At 35.8% G+C, this 24,048-nt stretch overlaps 1 protein-coding gene across 8 annotated transcripts in view; it reads right to left on the bottom strand.

The window, feature by feature from the left end:
- Positions 1-24,048, bottom strand: part of EPS15 (epidermal growth factor receptor pathway substrate 15) — a 139,510-nt gene that overhangs the window by 79,858 nt on the left and 35,604 nt on the right. For 4 of the 8 annotated variants that reach the window (XM_043461355.1, XM_043461360.1, XM_043461353.1 and 1 more), the window contains exons 4-11: positions 23,698-23,745; positions 20,719-20,814; positions 19,027-19,092; positions 17,775-17,900; positions 14,687-14,746; positions 3,664-3,864; positions 2,662-2,807; positions 809-965 (exon numbers count right to left, since the gene is read on the bottom strand). In XM_043461355.1, the coding sequence (XP_043317290.1) occupies positions 809-965; positions 2,662-2,807; positions 3,664-3,864; positions 14,687-14,746; positions 17,775-17,900; positions 19,027-19,092; positions 20,719-20,814; positions 23,698-23,745 (900 nt within the window). The remainder of the gene's footprint in view (positions 1-808; positions 966-2,661; positions 2,808-3,663; positions 3,865-14,686; positions 14,747-17,774; positions 17,901-19,026; positions 19,093-20,718; positions 20,815-23,697; positions 23,746-24,048) is intronic. The other 4 variants (XM_043461358.1, XM_043461359.1, XM_043461356.1 and 1 more) reach the window with 1 other exon arrangement.

The raw sequence follows: 24,048 nt of genomic DNA, 5'->3' as shown, positions 1-24,048 counted from the left end.
TATATATAACTTTAAATAAGAATCACCACAGTCATGGTTACTTTGTAGGTCACAAGAAATTTAAAGATACGAAGTACATAGTTTTAAGGCAAATAGCCACTAGAGTAGGCAGGCTCTTTTAAAGCTCTATTACAAGGCCAAGGTATTATAAACCACAATATTAGGAAGTGTTTCTAGATGAGAAAAGAAAAATCAAGATACAATATTACTAAAACATGTAGTTCTGAAAATCCCCACTGCTGGCCAGAACCAAAAGTACCTAAAACCTGTTTCTAACTGTTCAGATATGAAATGTGGTTGTATGTTCAGGAACAGAGGTCATCCATATGGCAAAAGCCACACAGGTTTTTCCTCAAAAAGTTTTTCTTTTCTTTTTATGTAAAATCAACAAGTAATCATAATCTCTTAGGTTTTGTTTTCAACTTTGTATTGCTTTCTCCAAGTGTGAATTATCAAATGAAACATAATAATTTAATTCTTATAGATTTCATTTAAAATCAACACTCTATTAATAAAAATTAATTCACAAATCCACAAGGGGAAAAACAAGATCAAATTTTTCCAATTTTCAGACTGGAAAACATAGTTTGCAATACGTGTAATGAATGGCGGGAAAAATGAGCTATAGCCCAAGGGTATCATACAAGGCACTGAACATATTTATAGGTACAAATTAAACTACAAACACTATACCGCTCTGTTTCTAGCCAGATACATTTTCTCCACTATTCCATACAAACTGAGTTTGTCATCTGACACAGCATTTGCTTCTTTCTATTAACTGTATTAAGGTTTTACGTTGTCTTACCTTTTGTAAAGTGGCCCTATCTGATGGTGGGATCATCTCAGGAGTAAGAATGTGAGGAGGATCAATGCCCTTTATTAACTTCTGATTGATTAAGTGAAAAGCCAAGGCAAATTGATCTTTTGAAAGCTTCCCACAGTTCTTTGTGTCACATAATGCCCTGTGCAAATAAACAAAATGAACAGTATATAAATGCCACAACTAACATTCTAAAAATCCAGGGGAAAATTAATATGACTATGTAGCTCTAAAATCATCATCATTTGAATTAAAAAAGAAAGTCACACCAACTCATGGCTAGCCCCAAACTCACTAACATGTTAGAAGAGAGATACTAGCTGTTAATAAAATGGTAAGAAAAAGAGAACCATTCACCCTGGTGCTGAGCGGGGGGGGATCTATAATTCGGGTTTGCTCTGTGCTTTCTTACTGATTTCCAGAATCACTACAGAGTAAAAGTTGTGGTGCGCCAATATTCTCTGCTCCCAACATTTTAAACATTAAAAGATGTCAAATGAAACCTCAAGTTTCGACAAATTTGGTTCGTTCATGGCATTAGAATGATTATAAAACAAGCAGAATACCCTGTGTCAGCTTGTTTCCTGCAACTTTTGAAGTAGGAGGATATAAGGATCCCCAAGTCAAAGAAAAACAACAGCTGCAAATGGAGATCACGTGTGGAAAGGAAGCAGCAATCTGGAAACCTTTACAAAATCACTTGAAGAGAAACAGCAATGTTTTATTCTATTTGCTTTCTCCTTTTTCTATTTTTTTAAACTCAGCTTTCTAAAGTTCTGACCTGAGAGATTCACCGAAAACCAATGTGGCCTGACAAAAAGACTACAGACTACGGTGTCAAAGAAACCTTGAATTCCACTTTTCTACTATTTCTTCTTGTGACATTGGCTGTATTTTTTAACCTCTCGAAGTCTAAGTTTCTTCACCTACAAAGTGGAGATAACATCCATCTTGCAAAGTTACTGTGAGAATTAAAGACAAAATACATAAGAAGTTTGGGCAAAATGGGAAACCCATGACAGCTGCCATTTATTCCGTATAGTGCCTAGCCTAGGCACTAGAAAGTGGAAGCTACCATTAGTTATACATATATTTAATCTTTTCCAGTCTTGAGTTCTTATTCTTTTAAGGCAGATCTACAGTCCTTTGTTCTTTTCTGTGTTCCTCTTTGCAGCTATGTGGTACCATTTTTGATGTCTGCCCCTTGAAACCTCATGATAACTAACCTCAGTATAATGAGACAGATTAGCAGGCAGGCACACTATAAAGCATTTTCATTATATATTACCTCACTTAATGTGAAATTCACTAAAGACGCTAAAGTTTGTCACTTTTAAGGACCAAGTGTGCAGTTCCCATGTAAAGGTATAAGTATACATATACCCTACAGAATTATACAATAATGCTTTCAAGATTCTGCTTTTTAATACTGTTTAAATTTCAGAATTTTGGATTCTCCTTTAAAAGCTGAAGTTTAATAGTTGATATAAATCAATGCTGGATTTTAACATTCTAATAACTGACACTGTCAACCTAATAAAATTATAGGTAACCTATCCGCAAGTTTTTGTCCACTGCTCAGAAGAAATCATCAAGAGGGAGGGGATATATGTATAATTATGGCTGATTTGCATTGTCCTACAGCAGAAACCAATACAACACTGTAAAGCAATTCTCCAATTAAAAAATAAATTTATTAATAAAAAAATCATCAGACAAAAGTTTCACTATAAAGTTCTAAAACAAAAACTGTCCTACTTACTAATGCCTAAAAATATTACAAAAGTAGAGCTGATACAAAACCATTATTTGTTTTTTAAATCAGCTTAAACTCTTACCAAATATGGGCAAGTAAGGCAGAAGGTAAGCCTGTCTTCAGGAAGATTTCACGGACTTCCAATCCTGACACAAATCCATCCATATCTTTATCAGTTTTCAAGAAGATTTCATCATATTTAGCTTTTTCTGCAGGGGATACAATCCACTACAGGAAAAAAAAAATACATATATATATATATTTCTGCCAAAATGAAACAAACTTTCAAGTGTCCCCTTTCAAGTCATGACAGTATCTGTCACAAATTCTCAGCAACTCTATCCCACTAACTATAGCAACAGTGTGTCACTTCCATCACACCCCAACTGAAATGCTGTGATGAAGAGAAAATTACAGAAAAAAAATATAGGTTAGCTACAGGGCCTATATTTACAGATGCCCATTTTATTTTTTTTAAATAATGTGTGAATTCAAGCACAGTTAACTCTTGACTTATGAATGACCACATTAATAGACGTAACTGGGAGAGTCTGTATAAATAAAAGACTCAGAAAATTCTAAATCTCCATTTTTTTACAGTTACATTCTGAATTCTTAACTGTAGCCAAACAGTTAAGAATCAGGGGGCTGATTTGCATATTCTGTCATTATTTTCCTTCACTCAACCTAATAAGAAGCTGGTTACAGGAAAAGGCCTTGGACAACACAAAATTGGATAATTTGACCCCAAAGAATCAAGAGTTAACTTGAGATTAAACAAACAAAACATCTATTAACTATGCCAGGGCAAGCATGCCAGATTAACACAGTGTATCTTCTATCTCCAACTTGAATTCCAGGTAGATCAAGGCAAAGCCAACGAAACATCCATATGACTTAAGTAAGGCCATACAGGAGAGGATTATCTGTCTTCTCTAGGACATCACATTAGACAAGCTCAAAGGAGGGAGCCCTGAAGTTTGATCCCTTTGATTGTTCCTCCTATCTTCATCAAGCGATCAGTTGTTAAATGCCATGCACTTTGTTTTTTTAAAAAAGTCCTTTAACAATGATAAATCTATACCTGTCTTAACGGTGCTTTGGTAGGTAAAATGCCTACTGGTGGGAAGGAGTGGTAAGGTTCCTTGGCTGATGCTGAAGAGGGGATCAACCGCATAGGGCCTGATATACTGACCGTTTTCCTCTTAGAAGGTGGCACCAAGGCTGGAGGCAAGGACATTGGCACAGGTTCTTTCTCCAGTGCGCAGTATACCAAAAACATGGCCTTCAAAACAGATGAACCAGAGTCATATATATTAAAATCACTTAACAAAATCCACCCACGAATTAATTTCTGTTCAACAAAAAAGCATCTTCAAGCTGCCTCAAATCCTTTTATTAAGAAATTAAGCTGGGAAGGAAAGAAAGAGGAAAAAAGGGAGAGATGAAAGGAAGGAGGGATAAAAGGAAATAAATTAAAACTAAGCAACTTTTAGGAAGATATTCTAAGCAGTAAAAACTCAGACACACCCCCTTCAACTAAAAGTCTTGTAATGTCAAATGAAAACAACCTGGGGAAAAAAATATTTGCAAAGAAAGAACTAACTTCTCAATATATAAAGAATTCCTACAAATTAACAGAAAAAAACCATAAAATCCAATAGGAAAACGGATTAACAGGATTAACAGATACTTCATAGAAAAGTAAATACTACAAATGGCCCATCCTTTAACTTATAAAAATACGCTCACTTTCATTCACAAGAAAACAGAAAGTTAAAACTATATGAAAACACCCTTTCCCATCTATCAGCAAAATCATAACACAATTTTGTTAGCTACAATGGGCAAACAGACACTCTCGTACATGGCTAGTGAAAGCTCACACTAGTACGAAGTCTACTGTAAGGCATTTTGGCAACATCTACCAAAATACTGACTTCCCTTTTGGCTCAGCAATCTGGTATCTGGGAATCTATCCTTACATATTCTCTACTTATCTTCACAGGAAAGGCTGTATCAAACAGGCTATTAATTAAAGAACTGTTTGTATCAGCACTTAAATACTTAAACAGAAGACTGGTTTAAAAGACTGGTATATCCATACAATGAAATACTATCAAACAAACCCTAAAAAAACAAAAAACACCAAACCCCTGGGAAATATTCTGTATCTTAACTGCAGTGGTACCTTCACAAAAATATACAATTGTCAAAACTCATCAAATTGTATATTTAAATTGAATGCAATTCATTGTACGTAAAGTAGTCCTCAATAAAGCTGATCAGAAAAAAAGAATCATGGAGCACTCTGTGTGAAAAGATATCCAAAATACAATGCTAACATGAAAAAAAGTATAGTGTTGAACAGTGGGTATGTATAATAGTGTATAATCTTTGCAGTAACAGGATAATAGTTACTCAAATTTGTCTCAGTTTGCATTAAGAAATTCTAGGGGGATCAACAAAGGCAGGATAAATAAGAATATATAGAGTAGGTGTAAATGGAACAGTTGAGGGCAAGGATGAGACTGATTTTTTCCACTGAATATCCTTTTATATTGAATGGATTTATGAACCATGAAATATTTTACCTATTAAAAGTTATTTTTAATTATAAAATTAAAAAAAAACCCACAAACTTTCTATTTTCAAAAGCTTAAAACGCCAGAAACAAAACAATCTGGCTAGCACATACTTCCAACCAAATTCACAATATATGTGAATATATTAGCTTGGCACTGAGTTAAAAGAAGTGAATAACATGCACATTAAAGGTCAGCATTCCTCTTGTACAGATGGGAGTCATTTCCTGGAAAAGTGGACACTTGAAGCAAAAAAGCTTACGTCAGCCATCTGCTGCCAATAGACAACACATTTTTTTAAAGTTAAAAAAAGTATTGCTAAGTTCATGTTGCCTTGAAAATAGTTTTCCTGACAACTAAAGTAAAAAATTTTTCCACCAAATAGAAAAAGTGAACAGTATGCTGTTATGATTATGTTTGATTTTCTATTATATCGTACTTTATCTTAATCAAAGTGTATCATTGAAACAAACACGGCAACTGAATCAAATGATGTACACTTGTCAAAAACAAAAAACCCCACACACACAAAAAAACAAAACCTCCTTTCCCCAAAATCTGGCCAGCAACTAATTTTTAAACTGAAAAGTTCTTGGTACTAGCAAATGCATTTGCACAGCTAGAGATGGACAACTAAGAAGCATTTCAAACATCTTTTTGATGATTTCAAGGTAAAAGCATCAAAAATAAACCTAAGCTTACTCAGAGATATAGACAACAGGAAAAGAGGGTACTTTGTTTCACTGCTGCAGTCAATTACCACTAGTGGCTCACTTTCTTTGATTTTTTTCATCCTCTATGCTTTTAGGGGGTATTTCTCAAATTTTAGTGGCCATCAGAAACACACCTGGAGCGTTTGTTAAAACACAGGTTTTTCAAACCAACCCCAGTGATTCTTATTCAATTAGTCTGAGGTTAACACCTGAGAATTTGCATTTCTAGTAATTTTACTGGTGACACATGTTTTTTATGGGAGACCATACTTTGAGAATCAGTATTTTAGGAGTTTCCTGAGGAGTTCTGTTTGTTCATTGGTTTACTCAATCAGCTGAACTGCCAACATCTAATAACAGCAATCTAGGATGAAAACGTCAGGTGTTTTTTAATGTCTTCCAAGTAATACATGCTTCCCTCATCAATTTAGTTCAATAAATCATTTACTGAAAAATTTCTTGCCACCAGACACTGTGCTAGGCATTACAAATACAAAAGTGAAGGGATCTCTCATTTTAACAATCCAACAGAAGAAGGAGCAAACATGTGAAAAGTAAATTTCAATGCAATGTGAACAAGTTGAGAAAGATTCTTAATAACTCTCTAAGTCCCAAAAACTTCATATAATCCAACAAATAACACGGACAAAAATTTCACCACTTGCAGTCTAAGAACTTATCTAACAGAAAAATTTAAGGCTTTAAGAATGTAAAAATGAATAAACAGATAGGAAGACAGAATATAAGATAAAAGGGTCATGAGTCTCTCTCTCCAAGGAGGAGAGAAGGATAAGGGGGAAATTACAGTAGAGAAACTTGACAAACACAGCCTTAACCAAGTGATGAAGGTTAATATTACCAGTGATGTTATGTGGACATCATGTACCCCATGCCCCACTTGCCAATAAAAGTGATGAGAAAGGTATTCTACATCTGTGGTATTCTTTTCAAAAACTCATACCCTCAGGCTAATTATGAGAAAAACACATATTTCTAGGTTGGAAGACATTCCACAGGATACCTAGCTAGTACACTTAGATACTGTTAAAAGTTATAGGAAAAAAGGAAACACTGATAAACTATCAAAGACCAGAGAGACTGAGAAGATATGGCAATGAAATGTAGTGTGGCAGCCTAGACGGGATCCAAGGACTGAAAGGAAACACTGGTGAAATGCAAATAAAGTCTAGAGTTCAATTAACAGTAATGTACCAATGTTGGTTTTAGTTTTGATATAAGTACCATGACAGTGTAATACGTTAATATTATAAGAGAAGTGAGGTGAGGGACATTGAGGAATTCTCTGTATTATCTGCAACTTTTCTATAAATTTAAAGCCATTCTAAAATTTAACAAACATAAAAACAGAATCAAAATCAGCATGATCTAGAAGGCCCAGGTTCAGCTCTGGCCCTGTCACTAACCGATCTGCTTGAAGGCGCTAATTTACAGGATCTTGTTCAACTCTAAAATCTATGATAAAGCATAAGCTCATTTACCAAATATTAAATTATTAAACTTAAGGGTCTTCACTTTAAATTTAAAAGCCATGGTTTCAGACTCAATAAAACAAAGAAGTATTTCACAGAATAGGACTGCGCACTGATAGAACTCATTCCAACAAAGGGAACAATAAACTTTAACATAATTATCAGCCATTTCCCAATATCATAATTTTTTATTTATTTTTGGTTGGGCTGGATCTTTTGCAGCACATGGGCTCAGTAAGTGCAGCATGTGGGCTCTAGGGCACACGGACTTCAGGATTTGTGGCACACAGGCTCAGTGGTTGCAGCTCATGGGTTCTAGAGTGTGGGCTCAGTAGCAAGACCCAACTGTAGCACCTGGGTTTAGTTACTCTGCGACATGTGGAATCTTCTTGGACAAGGGATCAAACACGTGTTGTCCCCTATATTGGCAGGCAGGTTCTTACTCTCTGTACCACAAGGGAAGCTCCCACAACTTTATATATTATGGTATTTTGAGTTTTCAAACAGATACCAGAGAGGAAAATTTGACTCTTTCACAAAATGTCCCCTTAAGGCCGTATCAGACATATTCTCATCAGCTAAGTAAGTCAGAAGTAAAACTCAGGAAGATGTACTTCCAATATCCTTATACTCTAGTCATATAATTCATTCATGAGCAAACAGAATACTGATAATAGTCATGGACATTAAAAAAATTTTTCATTCAAGGATGTAGAAATTATTTTTTGCCATCTTATTTTTGTGTGTATACATACACACATGACTGCAGTCACCGTCAGCAATTATCTTGCAGCCTGGCACTTCAGCCATGAAATGAAGAGACACTTGCTCCGTGGAAGGAAAGCTATGATAAACCCAGACAGTGTATTGAAAGGCAAAGACATCACTTTGCAGACAAAGGTCCACATAGTCAAAGCTGTGGTTTTTCTAGTAGTCAGCGATGGATGTGAGAGTTGGTCCATAAAAACGGCGAGGCACTGAAGAACTGATGCCTTCGAACTGTGGTGCTGGAGAAGACTCTCAAGAGTCCCTGGGACCGCAAGGGGACCCCACCAGCCCGTCCTAAAGGGGATCAAGCCTCAACAGTCACTAGAGGAACTGGGGGGTGCTGAAGCTGAAGCTACAGTACTTGGGCCACCTGATGTGAAGAGTATCCTGCTGCTGGGAAAGATTAAAGGCGAAAGAAGGTGGCGGTAGAGGATGAGCTGGCCAGAGAGCATCATCAACTCAATGGACATGAATCTGAACAAACTCTGGGAGATAGTGAAGGACAGGGAAGCCTGGTGTGCTGTAGTTCATGGGGTTGCAAAGGATCAGACATGATTTAGCAACTCGACAACAACAATACGTACATACCCATCTCAAAAGTCATTTTATGAACTACAGAAATAACCCCTGAAAGTAGTTTACAAAGTCATTTTAATTGTGGCCAGAACACCCAAGGCATGCCAAGGCCTAATCTTTACAAATTTAGTTAAAATAAAAAAAGAAAAACTCCACCAAGATACTCTAGATTCTGGGTTTTTAACTAAAGCACTAGATTTCAGAGAATATGAAAAGCATTTACATTTGAAAAGAAATAAGTACTGTTGATTAAAGGTTCATATACAACAGAAGTTATAAGTTAGAATATCTCACTATCTTCAACTTTATTTATTCTAATTAAAAAAGTAAACCAACCCAAAAATCCCACCTATGCTATAAAAGGAAAGAAAGAATTTGGTTTGGTTAAGAATTTTAAAGATTAAAGTCTTGAACATAAAGACTCGGGTTCAACCAGATTTTGGTTCATTAATGAAATAAGAAGTTATTGTTTTTAAAAATCCATATTGTAATTCAACAAACCAAATCAGAATTTCTTATGAACTTCATTTTCCCATTCAAAAAATAAACACACACTTTGGCTTTGGGACAATTGCCTGCATGTGGCCACACGTGTAGGAGAAAAGCACTCCAGTCTGCACCCTTACATCTGAGCAGGGGCCGTGCAGACTTTTATCTGGGATGGTTTTTGCTTAAATAGCAGCACAGAGCCTTCCTTTTCAGAACACTCTCACGTGGTTTACTCTCTACTTTCCCAGGGTTTGCCAAAGATAGTTGTGTCTAGGTTGCATTAGGAAGACTTGGTAACAGGGCTCTCAGGACCTCTGTGCTCTGTTCCTGCTTGGGCACCCAGCGAGGAAGAGAAGACAAGATGTTGGAATAGAAGAGCTTGAGCTTACTCCTCCACAAGAATATCAACATGAACAATCATCAATAAAAAAGACTGGAACATACCAAAAATAATATTCTACATCCAAAGACAAAAAGGAAATCACAAGATAGTAGGAGGGGCACATCTGCTATATAACCAAATCCCACACCTCTGGATGGGAGACTCACAAACTGAATATAATCATATAGCAGATCTGCCAAAGAGAGAGAGCTCTGAGCCCCACATCAAGATCCCTGGTCTGTGGGTCTGGCATCAGTAGCAAGAGTCCCCAGAGCCCCTGACTTAGAAGGTCAGTGATCTTACTCTATAGGACTGGGGGAAACACAGACTACACTCTCAGAGGGTGCACCCAAGGTCTCATGTGCACCAGGAACCAAGGAAAAGCAGTAAATTCATAGAAGCCTAGGCCAGACCTACCTGTTGGTCTTGGAGGGTTTCCCACCGAGGTAGGGGGTGTGTGTGGCTCTCTCTTAGAACGAAAAAGCTAGTTTCAAATACATCCAGAAGATATCTTGCTTGGGACATTAGCACCAAGACCTGACTGAGCCAATAGCCTGTAGGCTCCAGTGTTGGGATACCTCAGGCCAAACAACCAACAGGGCAGGAACACAGTCCCATCCATCAAAAGATAGGCTGCCTAAAGACTTCCTGAGACCACAACCACCTCTAGACACACTCCTTGGCATGGCACTGTACACCAAAGAACCAAGATCCAATTCCACCCATCAGTGGGCAGAAACCTGCCCCTAACCACCAGGAAGCTAGACCAGCCTCACCCAACAGGGGGAAAACACCGGAAGCAAGAAATATACAGTGCCACAGCCTACACAACTGAGTCTGCAAACACAGGTCAGAACTTACCCTGGGACCAACTGATCCCTGGTCACTGGGTGATGAGAGGGGAGTATACGGCTGGTACACAAAGGACATCCTCTACAGAAGGCCACGTCTCCAATGTCGAGAAACATAACTAACTTTCCACATACATAAAAATACAAATGGAATTTTAGACAAAAGGAGATGGCAGAGGATTATGTTCCAGACAAAGGAACAAGATAAAACCCCACAAAAACAACTAAGTGACATGGAGATAGGCAATCTACCCAATAGAGAGTTCAGAGTAATGATCGTAAAGATGATCCAAGAACCTGGGAAAAGAATTCAAGCATAAAGCAAGAAGTTACAATAAGTTTTTAACAAATAATTAGAAAAAATGAAGAACAACCAAAGATAGTTGAAGAATACAATAACTGAAATAAAAAATAAACTAGAAGGAATCAACATAAGAATAAATGAGAATGGATAAGGGAGCTGAAAGAGTACTGGAAATCACTGCCATGGAACAAAATAAAGAAAAAAAGACGGAAAAGAAAAGAGGACAGTTTAAGAAACCTCTGGGACAATGTCAATCACAGCAACTTTGCATTATAGGGGTCCCAGAAGGAGAAGAGAGAGAAAGGGCCTGAGAAGATAATACTTACAGAGATGACAGCTGAAAACTCCCCTAACATGGGAAAGGAAGCTGTCACCCAAGTCCAGGAAGCACAGAGAGTACCATACCGCATCAACCCAAGGAGGAACATGCTGAGACATAGTAATCAAACTGACAAAAATTAAAGAGAAAGAAAAAAATATTAAAACTAACAGGTGAAAAGCAACAAATAACATACAAGCTATCTCCATAAAGTTATCAGCTGAGTTTTCAGTAGAAACTTTACAGACAGAAGAGAGTGGCATGATACATTTAAAGATAAAAGGGAAAAGCCTACAACCAAGAATACTCTGCTCAGCAAGGCTCTTGTTCAGATTTGATGGAGAAATCAAAAGCTTTACAGACAAGCAAAAGCAAAAAAGAATTCAGTACCACCAAACCAGCATTATGACAAATGCTAAAGGAACTTCTCTAGGTGGATAAGAAAAGGCCACAATGAGAAACAAGAAAATTACGAAATGGGAAAGCTCACTGGTAAAGGCAAACCTAGAGTAAAGGTGGGAAATCATTCACACACAAATATGGTATCTAAACCAAAAATCAGGATGAGAATACAAAGGCAAGGTATCTGAAATGCATTTGAACTATAGAGATCACCAACTTAAAACCACCATGGAAATATATATAGACTGCTGTATCAAAACCTTGTGGGAACTGCAAATCAAAAAATCTATAATACATATATACACAAACAAAAAAAGGAATCCAAACACAACACTAAAGAAAGTCATCAAATCACAAGTGAACAAAAGAGGAAAGGAAGAAAAAGACCTACAAAGACAAATTCAAAACAATTAATAAAACAGCAATAAGAACATACATATCAATAATTACCTTAAATGAAAATAGATTAAATGTTCCATCCAAAAGACACAGACTGACTGAATGGATACAAAAACAAGATCCATATATACGCTGTCTACAAGAGATTCGCTTCAGATCTAGAGACACATACAGACTGAAAGTGAGAGAATGAAAAAAGGTCTTCCATGCCAAATGGGTATCAGAAGAAAGCTGCAGTACCAATACTCAAATCAGATAAAACAGACTTCAAAATAAAGACTGTTATAAGAGACAACAAAGGACACTACGTAATGATCAAGGGATCAAGGAGATACAACTGTAAATATAAATGCACCCAACATAGGAGCATGTCAATATATATAGTAAATGTTAACAGACATAAAAGGAGAAACTGACAGTAACACAGTAATGGTAGGGAATTTTAACACCCTACTTACATCAATGGACAGATCATCCAGACAAAAAATCAGTAAGGAAACACAGGACTTAAATGGCACATTAGAACAGATGGAACTAATATTAATAGAGCATTCCATCTGAAAGCAGCAGAATACAACATTCTTTTCAAGTGCACATGGAACATTCTCCAGGATAGAACACATGCTGAGCCATAAAGTAAGCCTCAGTAAATTTGAGAAAATTGCAATTTTATCAGGTATGTTTTCCAACCACAATGCTATGAGATTAGAAATCAACTAAGAGAAAAAAAACTGCAAAACCCACAAACACGTGGTAACACTGCTACTAAACAACCAATGGGTCACTGAAGAAAACAAACAGGAAATAAAATATCTAGAGACAAATGAAAATGAAAACATGACGCTCTAAAAACTATCAAATGCAGCAAATGCAGTTCTATGAAGGAAGTCTATAGCAACACAAGCTTACCTCAGGAAACAAGAAAAATCTCAAATAAACAACCAAATATTACAGCTAAAGCAACTAGAGAAATAAGAACAAACAAAACCCAAAGTTAGTAGGAGGAGAGAAATCATAAAGATCAAAGCAGAAATAAATGAAAGAGACTTAAAGGACCATAAAAGACTACTACAAGCAACTATATGGCAATAAAATGTACAACCTCGAAGAAATGGACAAATTACTAGAAAAATACAATCTCTCAAGACTGAACCAGGGAGAAATAGAAAATATGAACAGACCAATTTTAAGTACTGAACTTGAAACTGTGATTTAAAAACTCTCAACAAACAAAAATTCAGAATCAGATAGCTTTACAGGTTCTACCTGTAAATTCTACCAACAATTCAGAAAAAAGTAACACCAATCCTTCTTAAACTATTCAAAGAAATCGCAAAGGAAGGAATACATCTAAACTTATTCTATGAGGCCACCATCACCCTGATACCAAAATCAGATGCTGTGTGCTTAGCTGCTCAGTTGTGTCTGACTCTTTGTGACCCATGGACTGCCAGGCTAAGTAAGCTGCCAGGCTCCTCAGTCCATGGCGATTCTCCAGGCAACACTGGAGTGGGTTACCAAGCCCTCCCCCAGGGGACCTTCCCAACCCAGGTATCAAACCCAGGTCTCCAGCATTGCAGATTCTTTACCATCTGAGCCACCAGGGAAGCCCAAAATCAGATGAAGACACCACACACAAAAAATAAGAACTGTATGATCAGCTCATAGATGCCAAAATAGCTCTTGACAAAATTCAACAGCTCATAGATGCCAAAATAGCTCTAACAAGATTCAACATCTATTTATGACAAAACCTATCCAAAAAGTGGGCACAGCAGGAACCTACCTCAACATAATAAAGGCCATATAGAACAAATTCACAGGTAACATAACAGTAAAATGCTGAAAGCATTTCCTCTAAAATCAGGAACAAGACAAGGATGTCCACTCTCATCACTTTTATTCAGTATAGAAATAAGAAAAAGAAAAGGAATTCAAATTGGAAAAGAAATAAAACTGTCATTGTTTGCAAATGACATAATACTATACATAGAAAATCCTAAAGACACTACCAGAAAAGATGACTCTTTTTAAAAAGATTAATAGGCTACACAAACATTCAGTTAAACAAAAAACAAGAAGCAAAACTAAGTAAGATTTGGAAAGAGAAAGACACCCAAACACAAACCCATAAGAGAATAAAGAATAGTGCAATTTTGTGGCAAACCTGAAAGTCAAAGAAACAATTTCCTAGCAAAATAGAGAAAATTTGAAAAGACTAATTTCCAAATAAGAGATTAAAAGGGGGATTAGAGATTTATCATTCATGAGTTCACAGCAGAATTTCATGTAACCCTTAAGGAAGACATGAAAACAGCTCTCTGAAGAATTAACTATCCATTTACTAAGGATAATATATCTTTGGATAAGAAGTCTCAACTTTCTCTGCTTTCATAAATGAGGTGAAACTGTTGTATTATTCATGTTTTCCTTTAATGAAACAGATGTGAAAATTTGGGAGTATATTTGAAATAAAGACATTTCACAGCAGAAGTAGGCACTAAGATGCCTGGTCAAGATGGGATTCAAAAGATTATACTCAGCATCTTTAGACTGCATTATCCAAAGCATGTATTCTTAGGTACCTTAAAGTCAAATAAAACGAAGAGGGCAAAAACATTCACTCTCCATTATCCATTTGCTTAATAATATTTATTGACTACAAATTCTAGTAAAAATAGTCATACCATTAATTTTAAGAGAAATGTAATTTTCCTCTAAAGATAAACAAAAAGGGGAAATTTTCACTTGAGAAAACCATTAAGATGTTTAAAATTTCTTTTTTTTTTTTTTAGATGTTTAAAATTTCAAAAGCTTTAGATTACTTACAACGGCAAACTCATCTCTGTCAAGCATTCCATCATGGTCAATATCACTCAATTCCCAAACCTTAAAAAGAAAAGAACTGGGTAAGATTAACATCATTTCATGTGCTAATTGTATATATCAAATATGCATTTGAAGGGAAAAGTTTTTCCTAAACATAAAATCTATTTTTCTGAGAAATTTCAATTATGCCGAGCATATTATTACATCACTAATAGAATTTCTGTAAAAAAAAAAATTAATAATAATTCTTAATACCAAGTAGTTTTAAACAGAAATCACTTTGCAAATTTTTAAAGAAAATATTTTGCTCCTCTCAACTAAGAAAACAATTATGTAACACAGTACTTTAAACAACTTTTTGATGCTTGAACTGTGGTGTTAGAGAAGACTCTTGAGAATCCCTTGGACTGCAAGGACATCAAACCAGTCAATCCTAAAGGAAATCAGTCCTAAATATTCATCGGAAGGACTGATGCTGAAGTTGAAGCTCCAATACTTTGGCCACCTGATGCGAAGAGCTGACTCACTGGAAAAGACCCTGATGCTCGGAAAGAATGAGGGCAGGAGGAGAAGGGGACGACAGACATGAGATGGTTGGATGGTATCACCAGTTCAATGGACATGAATTTAAGCAAGCTCCAGAAGATGGTCAAGGACAGGAAAGCCTGGTGTGCTACAGTCCATGGGGATCACAAAGAGTCGGACAAAACTGAGCCACTGAACAACAACTTTAAACAACTACTTTTTTTGAAAAACACATCATCTCAGTTACTTCATGCAACAACTTCATGTGGTATTATAAAACTATTTTAAACCCGAGACTACATGACTTTTCTAGGATCAGGTAACTCTTATTAAGTAACAGAATCAGTCATCAATCTGAAGACTTTCAACCAAGTCCATTAGTTGTTTTCCCTGTAATACAGAATCGCTAATCAACTGAAATAGATATTCAATGAACATTGTATTATTAATCATTAGCCAACTAATGTCCAGAGCATACAGAGAATAAACCTTAAAGAAAGAAAAAAAGAAAGAAAGTGAAGTTGCTCAGTCGTGTCCGACTCTTTGCAACCCCATGGACTGTAGCCTACCAGGCTCCTCTGTCCATGGAATTCTCCAGGCAAGAATACTGGAGTGGGTTGCCATTTCCTTCTCCAGGGGATCTTCCCAACCCAGGGATCAAACCCAGGTCTCCTGCACTGTGGGCAGACGCTTTACCATTGAGCCGCCAGGGAAGCCCGATAAACCTTAAAGGCCTGGTATATTTGGTCTAAAACTAGAGTATCTTCCATAGCTTTAGACCAGCTATAAACTATTTAAAATTGTTGAAATGAAGGTATTTAAGTTAGTCAACAAAATTTTATTTGGGGCAGAAAGAGAAGGTATACTGATGAGAGACAGGAGTGAATATAAGCAAGTGTCTGGTTGCTGAGGGCCTTGAAGTTTAGACTTTATCCTAAATGCAATAGGAAGCTACCTAAGAGGGTAACTTTCAAGTAAAAAATAACAAGATTACATTTATAGTTTAAAAATATAATACTGATCATATAGTATAAAAATAATTAGTAGAAAACAAGACTAGAAAATTAGTTTAGCACCTAAACTATACAATACTGATCCAGTAGTACTGGTGTTGTGACGATAAGTTGTTGTCATCATCATCATCATGGCAGCTAACATTCAAAGAGTATGTACCAGGCTCTGTGCTAGGTACTTTACATACATTATCCCATTTAATTTGTATACCCTATAAACAGGATGGTGTGATATGAAAGTCACTCAGTCATGTCTGACTCTTTGTGATCCCATGAACTGTAGGCTGCCAGGCTCCTCTGTCCACAGAATTCTCCAGGTGAGAATACTGGAGTGGGTAGCCATTCCCTTCTCCAGGAGATCTTCCCAACCCAGGGATCAAACCCAGGTCTCCCTCATTGCAGGAGGATTCTTTACTGTCTGAGCCACCTCAGAAGCCCAAGAATACTGGAGTAGGCAGCCTATCCCCTCTCCATGGGATCTTCCCAACCCAGGAATCCAACCGGGGTCTCCTGCACTGCAGGTGGATTCTTTACCATCTGAGCCACCAGGGAATCCCTAGAAAACAGGTTAATTTTAAAGATCAGAAAACTGAGACATGGTTTTCTAATGATCTGCCCAAGGTCACACAGTTAAGAAATGGTGTAGCTATGATTCAACCCTATATAGTCTAAGTAAGAAATAAAAGAAAAGACTAGAGGTTTAAAGAGAGCAGACGAGGTCTGAAATATAAAGAGGTGTATTAAGAAGTCACTATGCAAACAGCACAAGAGAGCCTACAGTAAAGAAAGCCCCGCTGAAGCTGGTGATCACAAAACTGTGAGGATACTGATCTCATGAGACTTTCTCAATAGTCCAAGTGCAACCAGAGAGAAGGCAAATAATTAACTTCATGTAAGGTTAGATTTTCATCAGGCAGGAGAGAGATTAGAAAACACGACAAAGAAAGCTAAGGATACTGACATGAAACTGTGAACCAAAAGAATCCAAGATGGATGAAGGAAAAAGTAAATTCAAAGGACAGAGAAAATAAGAATCTGATATAAAGGTCTTAATGATGTCAAAGAATTAGTCTTGCAAGTATCTAGGAAAGAAATCTAGAAAGCCAAGAAGTTCTCTTTAGAGAGTAGAATTTATGATTTCAGAGATGAAACTATTCCTTTAACCAGGCCTCATGATATAGTCGTGGAGTAAAGGGAGATGTAGAATAGTGATGGTCTCTGGAAATTAAATCAAGGAACTGGGAGGTCAGAGCATACAACCCAAAGACAAAAGGCCTTACCTAGAGGATTATGACAAATAATTTCAAACACTCATATTTTAGAGGGAATAACCAAAGAAAGAAAGAAGTTGGCAATAGTTTTAAGTGAGAGCACAAAAAATTCTATAATACCACAACTTCAAAATAGGATCTATGTATTCTTTAACAGTGAGCTAAACATGGGGTCGTAAAGAGTCAGACACGACTGAGCAACTGAACTGAACTAAAACTGTTCCTATTTAAAGTAAAATTAAAATACATAAAAGTTACACTTAGAATTTAGTATCTTACTCTTCCAAGAATATCCACAGGTAACTTAGAGTTGAGCAACACTGGTTTCACTTTATCACCAGACAGAAATCCATTCACTGGGCATAAACTATCAAAAATTGCATCATATTTGGCCTTATCTTCAGGCTATAATATAAAAAAAGATTGCAAGTTAAATAATGGGGAAAGGAACGTAACTGCAGTTATAAACAGTCTTCAAAGACTAGGCAACATTTTTAAAATGATCATTTAAAAAACATATTTCACTTTCATCCAAATATATTGTAGTAAATAGTAATTTAAGTTATTCCACTCAAAAGTTTAGAATCCCTTCCATTCCTTTAGTAACTGAAACATCGGCTTTGCTTTTTCTACTGCTAAGTTAAAGTCAGGGATTTTAAAATCAAAAGATTTCAGGGATTGAAGGACTCTGAGAAGAGAACCTAGTCCAACCCTCTCAAACAGACCCAAAGCAAAGCAATAACTTCTATAAGAACACACAGCTATGTGTTTATGTGTCTATGACTTTCTAAACATGGCATTAATTACACTTCAAACTCAATTTATTATTTTTTTAAAAGAAATCCTTGCCAAAGAAATAAACATCATTTCCCTCATTTTTTCCAAAGCAAGATTTCTTTTTCTTATCAATAACAAGGTATTTCCTAAAATCCCTAGAAAGTATCCGTATAACATAAAAACTATCATTCATGATTTGCCAAGACCAGATCCTTACACAATAGCACACAAGGCATACAAACCAAAATGGTTTTCTGACAAAACTATACATTTATTACAGATTATTTGATCTGCTACATTCGATTTTAAAATTACAATTTTTAAAACCTGCTAAGATAGCTATAACCATTTTGGTGCTTCTAAATAACTATAAGGCAAAATACCCATTTCAGAAAAAGATTTCATAAAGAATTGTTTTAGAGTCATGAACAGAATATTTAGTTAGGCAGAACTTTTCAAATAAGAAATAATACCAGTGGGGTAAGCTACGTATTCATCAAATATTTTAGTTAATACCAGATTATGATATCACCATTTTTAGTTTACACTACAACAGAAATGAGATTAAGCCAATACGGTCAAAAAATGACTGACAGAGAATAACATGACTCAAGCAATTTCTAGTACCAGCATTTCCTCCACAGTAAAAAATGAAAGTCTAAAACACCCTGCAATATATTTTGAAAGAAGGCGGAGAGGATTATGTAGGTAAGAAGCAAAGTGTGGTAAAAGAACAGTCAAAAAGTTTACTTACTTTTACAGCCCATGGGAGCTCAGCTGCAGAGGTTCCACTGATTAGCAAAGGACTACTGGTATCATGCTAAAAAGGAAAATGTAACACACGAAGGGCTGAAATCCTCATATCAATAAAAAATGAAGAGGAAATCATCTTTGGATTTAAACACTCAGACAAAATGCTGGATCTCAATACACAAAGGACATTATTTAACATTAACTCAGACTTTGACTGAAGGACAAATGAAACAAAAACTGAATTAGCTGTGTTAGCTGCATAAACGACTGTGGAGTACTAACTAAAACATGTTAAGTCTTACAGAATAAATCCTATTACACCTGAAATCAAAATAAAATGAAGATACAGTTATCTGAATGTAACAAAAATATTTATGGCCCTGTTAACTGATGACTTTTCCCCACAATATTTAAGGAAAGCAGACAGGGACAAGCACAACTTAAGATTTCTAAGTGACAAGTATAGGAACCTACCAATAGCACGTCCAAGTTATTATGTTTATTTGCTTGTAGGGACAGATATATTTGAAAATTTTTACTAACAGTATATAGTTAGGCAATAAATCCCTAAATCAACCCTCTGACTCCAAAATTAAACTCAGAAATATAGAAATTCTCAAAACTGAAGTTAAATTCATAATACTTAGACCAAATACTTTTAAGATACTGAATTTTAAAAACAAGAACAGCCATGAAACTTCTGAAAAAAGCAGTAAGATGGGGAGGACTAGCCCTATCAGATATAAATTATCAAATACGATCATTGAAACAATGTGAAATCAACATATGGATAAACAGATCAATGGATATAAACAGAAAAATCCAGAAAAAATAAATACATATGAGAATGTCATGATTGAGGTGGCATTTCAAATCAGTATGGAAAAGACTGATTATTCAATAAACATGGTAGTCATCTTGAAGAAATATAAATTTGAATCCATACACACCTTACATGAGGACTAATGTCAATGTGAACCAAAAAACCATAAAAAACTTAAATTCAAATAATTCATTTACATTAAATACAATACCTTCTTTATGGGAAAACAAATCACCACAAAGTCAAAAGACAAATAGCAAACTGGGAAAAAATATTTGCGATTCATATAGACAAACAACGGTTTCCCTAATATATTAAGAACCTCTTGAATTCAATAAAAAAAAGACGAACAACCAAAGAAAAATAGGCAAAAGTTATTAACAGACATTTCACATAAAGACAACGTAAGTGGCTCATAAGCATGAGAAAAACTACTCAACTTCACTTCATAAAACCAAAAGGATAAATTAAGACCACACTTACATTCCACTGGTCACCTACCAAACTGACAAGAAACAAACGTTTGACCACAATAAGCTAGCGAAAGTACACTGAACCAATTGCTGGTGGGACAATGAACTAAAACCACCACTGTGGAAGACAAGCTACTGTAAGTGAAGATTACAGCGCACAAACTTTTGAAACAGCAATTCCACATCTGAGAATTTATACATATATTTCTGCACATGCAAAGTGACAGATTCAAGGTTTCTATTTACTGCAGCAATTTTTAAATAATAAAAGACTGGAAACAAGCTAAAAGCCTATCAATAGGAAGTTAAATAAATAAAAGTAAACAGAAGCAAGGAAATACTACTTTCTAATCATGTGGTATCAGTTTTTAAAATACAATTTAAAAGCATTTCTTACAAATCTTGGTGGAGGAACAGCCAGGTTCAAACTACTTAGTGAAACCTCCAATCCATTCTGGGCACATGCCACAAGACGCAAAGCAACAAAGAATTCCTGAGAAAGAAAAGTATGAATGTTAAGAGCATTATCCATCTACCCATTCATCCACCCATCCATCTATCTACACATATATCTTTAATCTGAAAATATAAAACAATTCACAAATACTCCAAAATTTTTATGTCTCAGTGAATACAATAGCACACTTGCTTTAAAAAACACTTGCTCTAAATACAAGAAGAGCTCTATGTACAAAGATATTCTTGATATAATAAACAGCAAAAAATATTAGTATATATGAGAAAATAAACTGATATACACGATATGGGAAATATACCAAGATTAATAATCATGTTCCAAAGAATATTTAATAATGGTAAGAAATTATTTTTATCACTTAAGAAAAAGAATCTTTGAAAAAAGTCTAGAAGAAAATAACACCTAGAAGAAAATAAATAAAAGGTTATCAAAAGTCATATCTGGATTTAAGATTATAAATTTTGACATTAGATCAATCATTCAAATGACTCAGTCAGTGTTATTCCAGAAAAGCTAAAAAGAATAACTATGCAACATCTGAAACAATTATATAACTTCTTGACTTCAAAATACTCTCTCTCCCAAAAGTCCTTGGATTTTTGGCATTTGAAGCCTCAGTTCAAAATTTAATTAGTAAGTGGGGAAGACACTGAAGCAACTTGTTTTCAGCTGTTCTCAGTTAAAATCAAGTCTCAGAATAGGCATAACAAAAGCTTTTTACTCCAGTCAGGATTACTTACAACTTGCCGATACTCTAGGTACAGCTGCTGATGCAATCCACCCTTTACTGCTTTTCTCAAATCTCCAGTTCTCACCTACAACTTTCTTACTCAATTCGTAATCTACTCCTAGAAACTTGCAGGTTGTCTGTTTATACAGTACTTCGCCTTCACCAATAAATATCTTGAAAAAATGCTATTTCAAGATCTCGCCTTTTCTTTTCATTCACCACACAAGCTTCTATGCAATTTGACTTCAACTCCCACCATTAGCCAGAGAAACAACTGTCACAAATTCATAGCTACAAAATACAACAGACTCTTAAAAAAAAGAAAAAAAGAAAACACCTCAACCTACTTGTTTTGGCGGCCTGGACAGTGTGACCCTCCCTGAAACTCTCCTCTACCAGCACAGCTTCATAAAGCTGTCCAAGTTCTGCTCTGACCTTCCAAGTATCTTCTGGAGTCTTGTCTCCTCCCATCCTTTAAATGCTGAACTCTATAAATAACCCTTTTTCTCTTGTCATTCTGCATGAGATTCAATTCTCTTAGATAATCAAGTCCACATCCCTGGTAGTATGGATGGGCTCTCAAGTGAAATGCTACTGCACTGAATTCTAGTTCTGCTACTTATTATGAGGCCTTAGGCAAGTAAAAAAAAAAACAAAAAAAAAACACCTCTTTAAAAGGGGGGCTAATTTCTTACAATGTACTGTAAGGAAGAAAATTAAAAACCACACTATAGGAAGAAAGCACTATCATTTTTGGCTCATAAAAACTCAGTAAGTATTGGTTTATGTCCTTAATTTCATACGTTAATTCAAAAATCTATTCCTTCAATGCAAACATCAAAGTTTAACTGCAGATCCATAAATCCCACCACCTGGATATAACAAAGGCAATTCAAACTAAACATCCAAAGACTAGGAGTAGCAGTGAAGAATTTATTTTACTGTTAAGTTCCTGAAGACAGGGATCACATTCCATCACATTTTACTTCTGTATCTCCAAAGCCTGGCTCAAAACAGGTACTCAACAAATAATCTGCTGACTTGAGTCTAGAGCACCCTGGATGCTCACATGAATTTAGTTTTCCAATGTCTCCAAGGCACCAAATTGGCTCTTCTGGCCAGGGGGTCCAATGAGGACCCACAATCTAGCCTTGGAATCTTAAATAAGAGACTGGGTATTCTGACCCCTCATCTAATTTTTCCATCCTTTTTCTCAGTCAGCTTCAGGTATCCCTATAGGGGGAATTAACTTTGAGTAGTAATACTCAGCCAATGTATCAGCATGTAGCAAGCTTTGAATTTAATCCTGTAGAACTCTGAAATCTATCTCCAACAAGTGAAACTTTAAAGTACTCTAATGATGTCTAATACCCACAACCCCTTCACATATTTCTGGCCCAAGACTGACTTCTGGACTATAAACCATTTTTTAGTTTATATGTTAGCAATAGAACCTAGACCAGAATACACCATACTTAGATTTGATTAGCCAAGAGATTCCCTTCAAATGTACAAGGCAATACCATCTAAACACATAAATAATAAAATCCACATTTATTTATAACCCTGAACACATAAGAAACTGAGTAAGATACAAAGAGTAAAGTCTCCCTGAATAACTAGGAAAAATAAGTCCCATGTTATTATTTGAATGTATCCCCCAAAATCCATATATTGAAAGCTAAACTCCCCAAAACAATGGCAGAGCCTCTGGGACGTACTTAGACCACTAGGATAGGGCCCTTATAAATGGGCCCAGTGCCTTACAGAAGAGAGTTGAGAGAAATCACTAGCACATTCTGCCATGTAAGGATAAAGAAAAACTCTGCAATCCAGAAGCTAGCTCTCACTAGAATCATGCTGGCAATTTATTTCAGACTTCCAGCTTCCAGAACTGTGAGCAAAAAATTTCTGCTGTTTGTGGTATTTTGTTATAGCAGCCCAAACTGACACTCTAGGAGAACTAATGTCACCAAACTAACTCTAATCTTTGGGAATTAGGTACTTTAATGTCTAGTTATTGGAAGTATTTTCCTTATTATGACACTTGTCCTTACAAAACCCTAATTTTGCAAAAACAAATTTTTAGTTTAAAAATACAAAAAACTGCTGGCTATTTTTTATTCTGAATCACTCAAAAGTTGTTCATGTCAGTCTCTGAATCTTACTTGTTTGTTCAGGATACCTTTCCCATCTGTGTCAGCTAAATCCCAGATCTGAAATTAAGAAGAAAAGAAAAGTTATCAATCTATATTTAAAACAAAAATCATCTTACAGAAAAATAAAATTCCTGCAGCTGACAACCTCATGCTCTTTGGTAGTCAGATTTAAGAATTGTAGAATTAAAAGCGGAAAGAAACTTTGACGATCACTTAGTGTAACCCTACACAAAGATATTAAGGTCCAATGAGGTTAAGTGACTTAACTCATGAACATCCAAGGCATCAGGGAAAGAACTGAAGCCCAGGTTCTAACTTCCAGTCCAATGACTTTTTTATTAAGCCAGGTTCTAAGTCCAA

Source organism: Cervus canadensis, chromosome 2 (genome assembly GCF_019320065.1).
Source record: "Cervus canadensis isolate Bull #8, Minnesota chromosome 2, ASM1932006v1, whole genome shotgun sequence".
Classification (NCBI taxonomy): domain Eukaryota; kingdom Metazoa; phylum Chordata; class Mammalia; order Artiodactyla; family Cervidae; genus Cervus; species Cervus canadensis.
The sequence above is the reverse complement of the archived record's forward strand: the minus strand, read 5'-3'. Positions and strand labels throughout refer to the sequence as shown.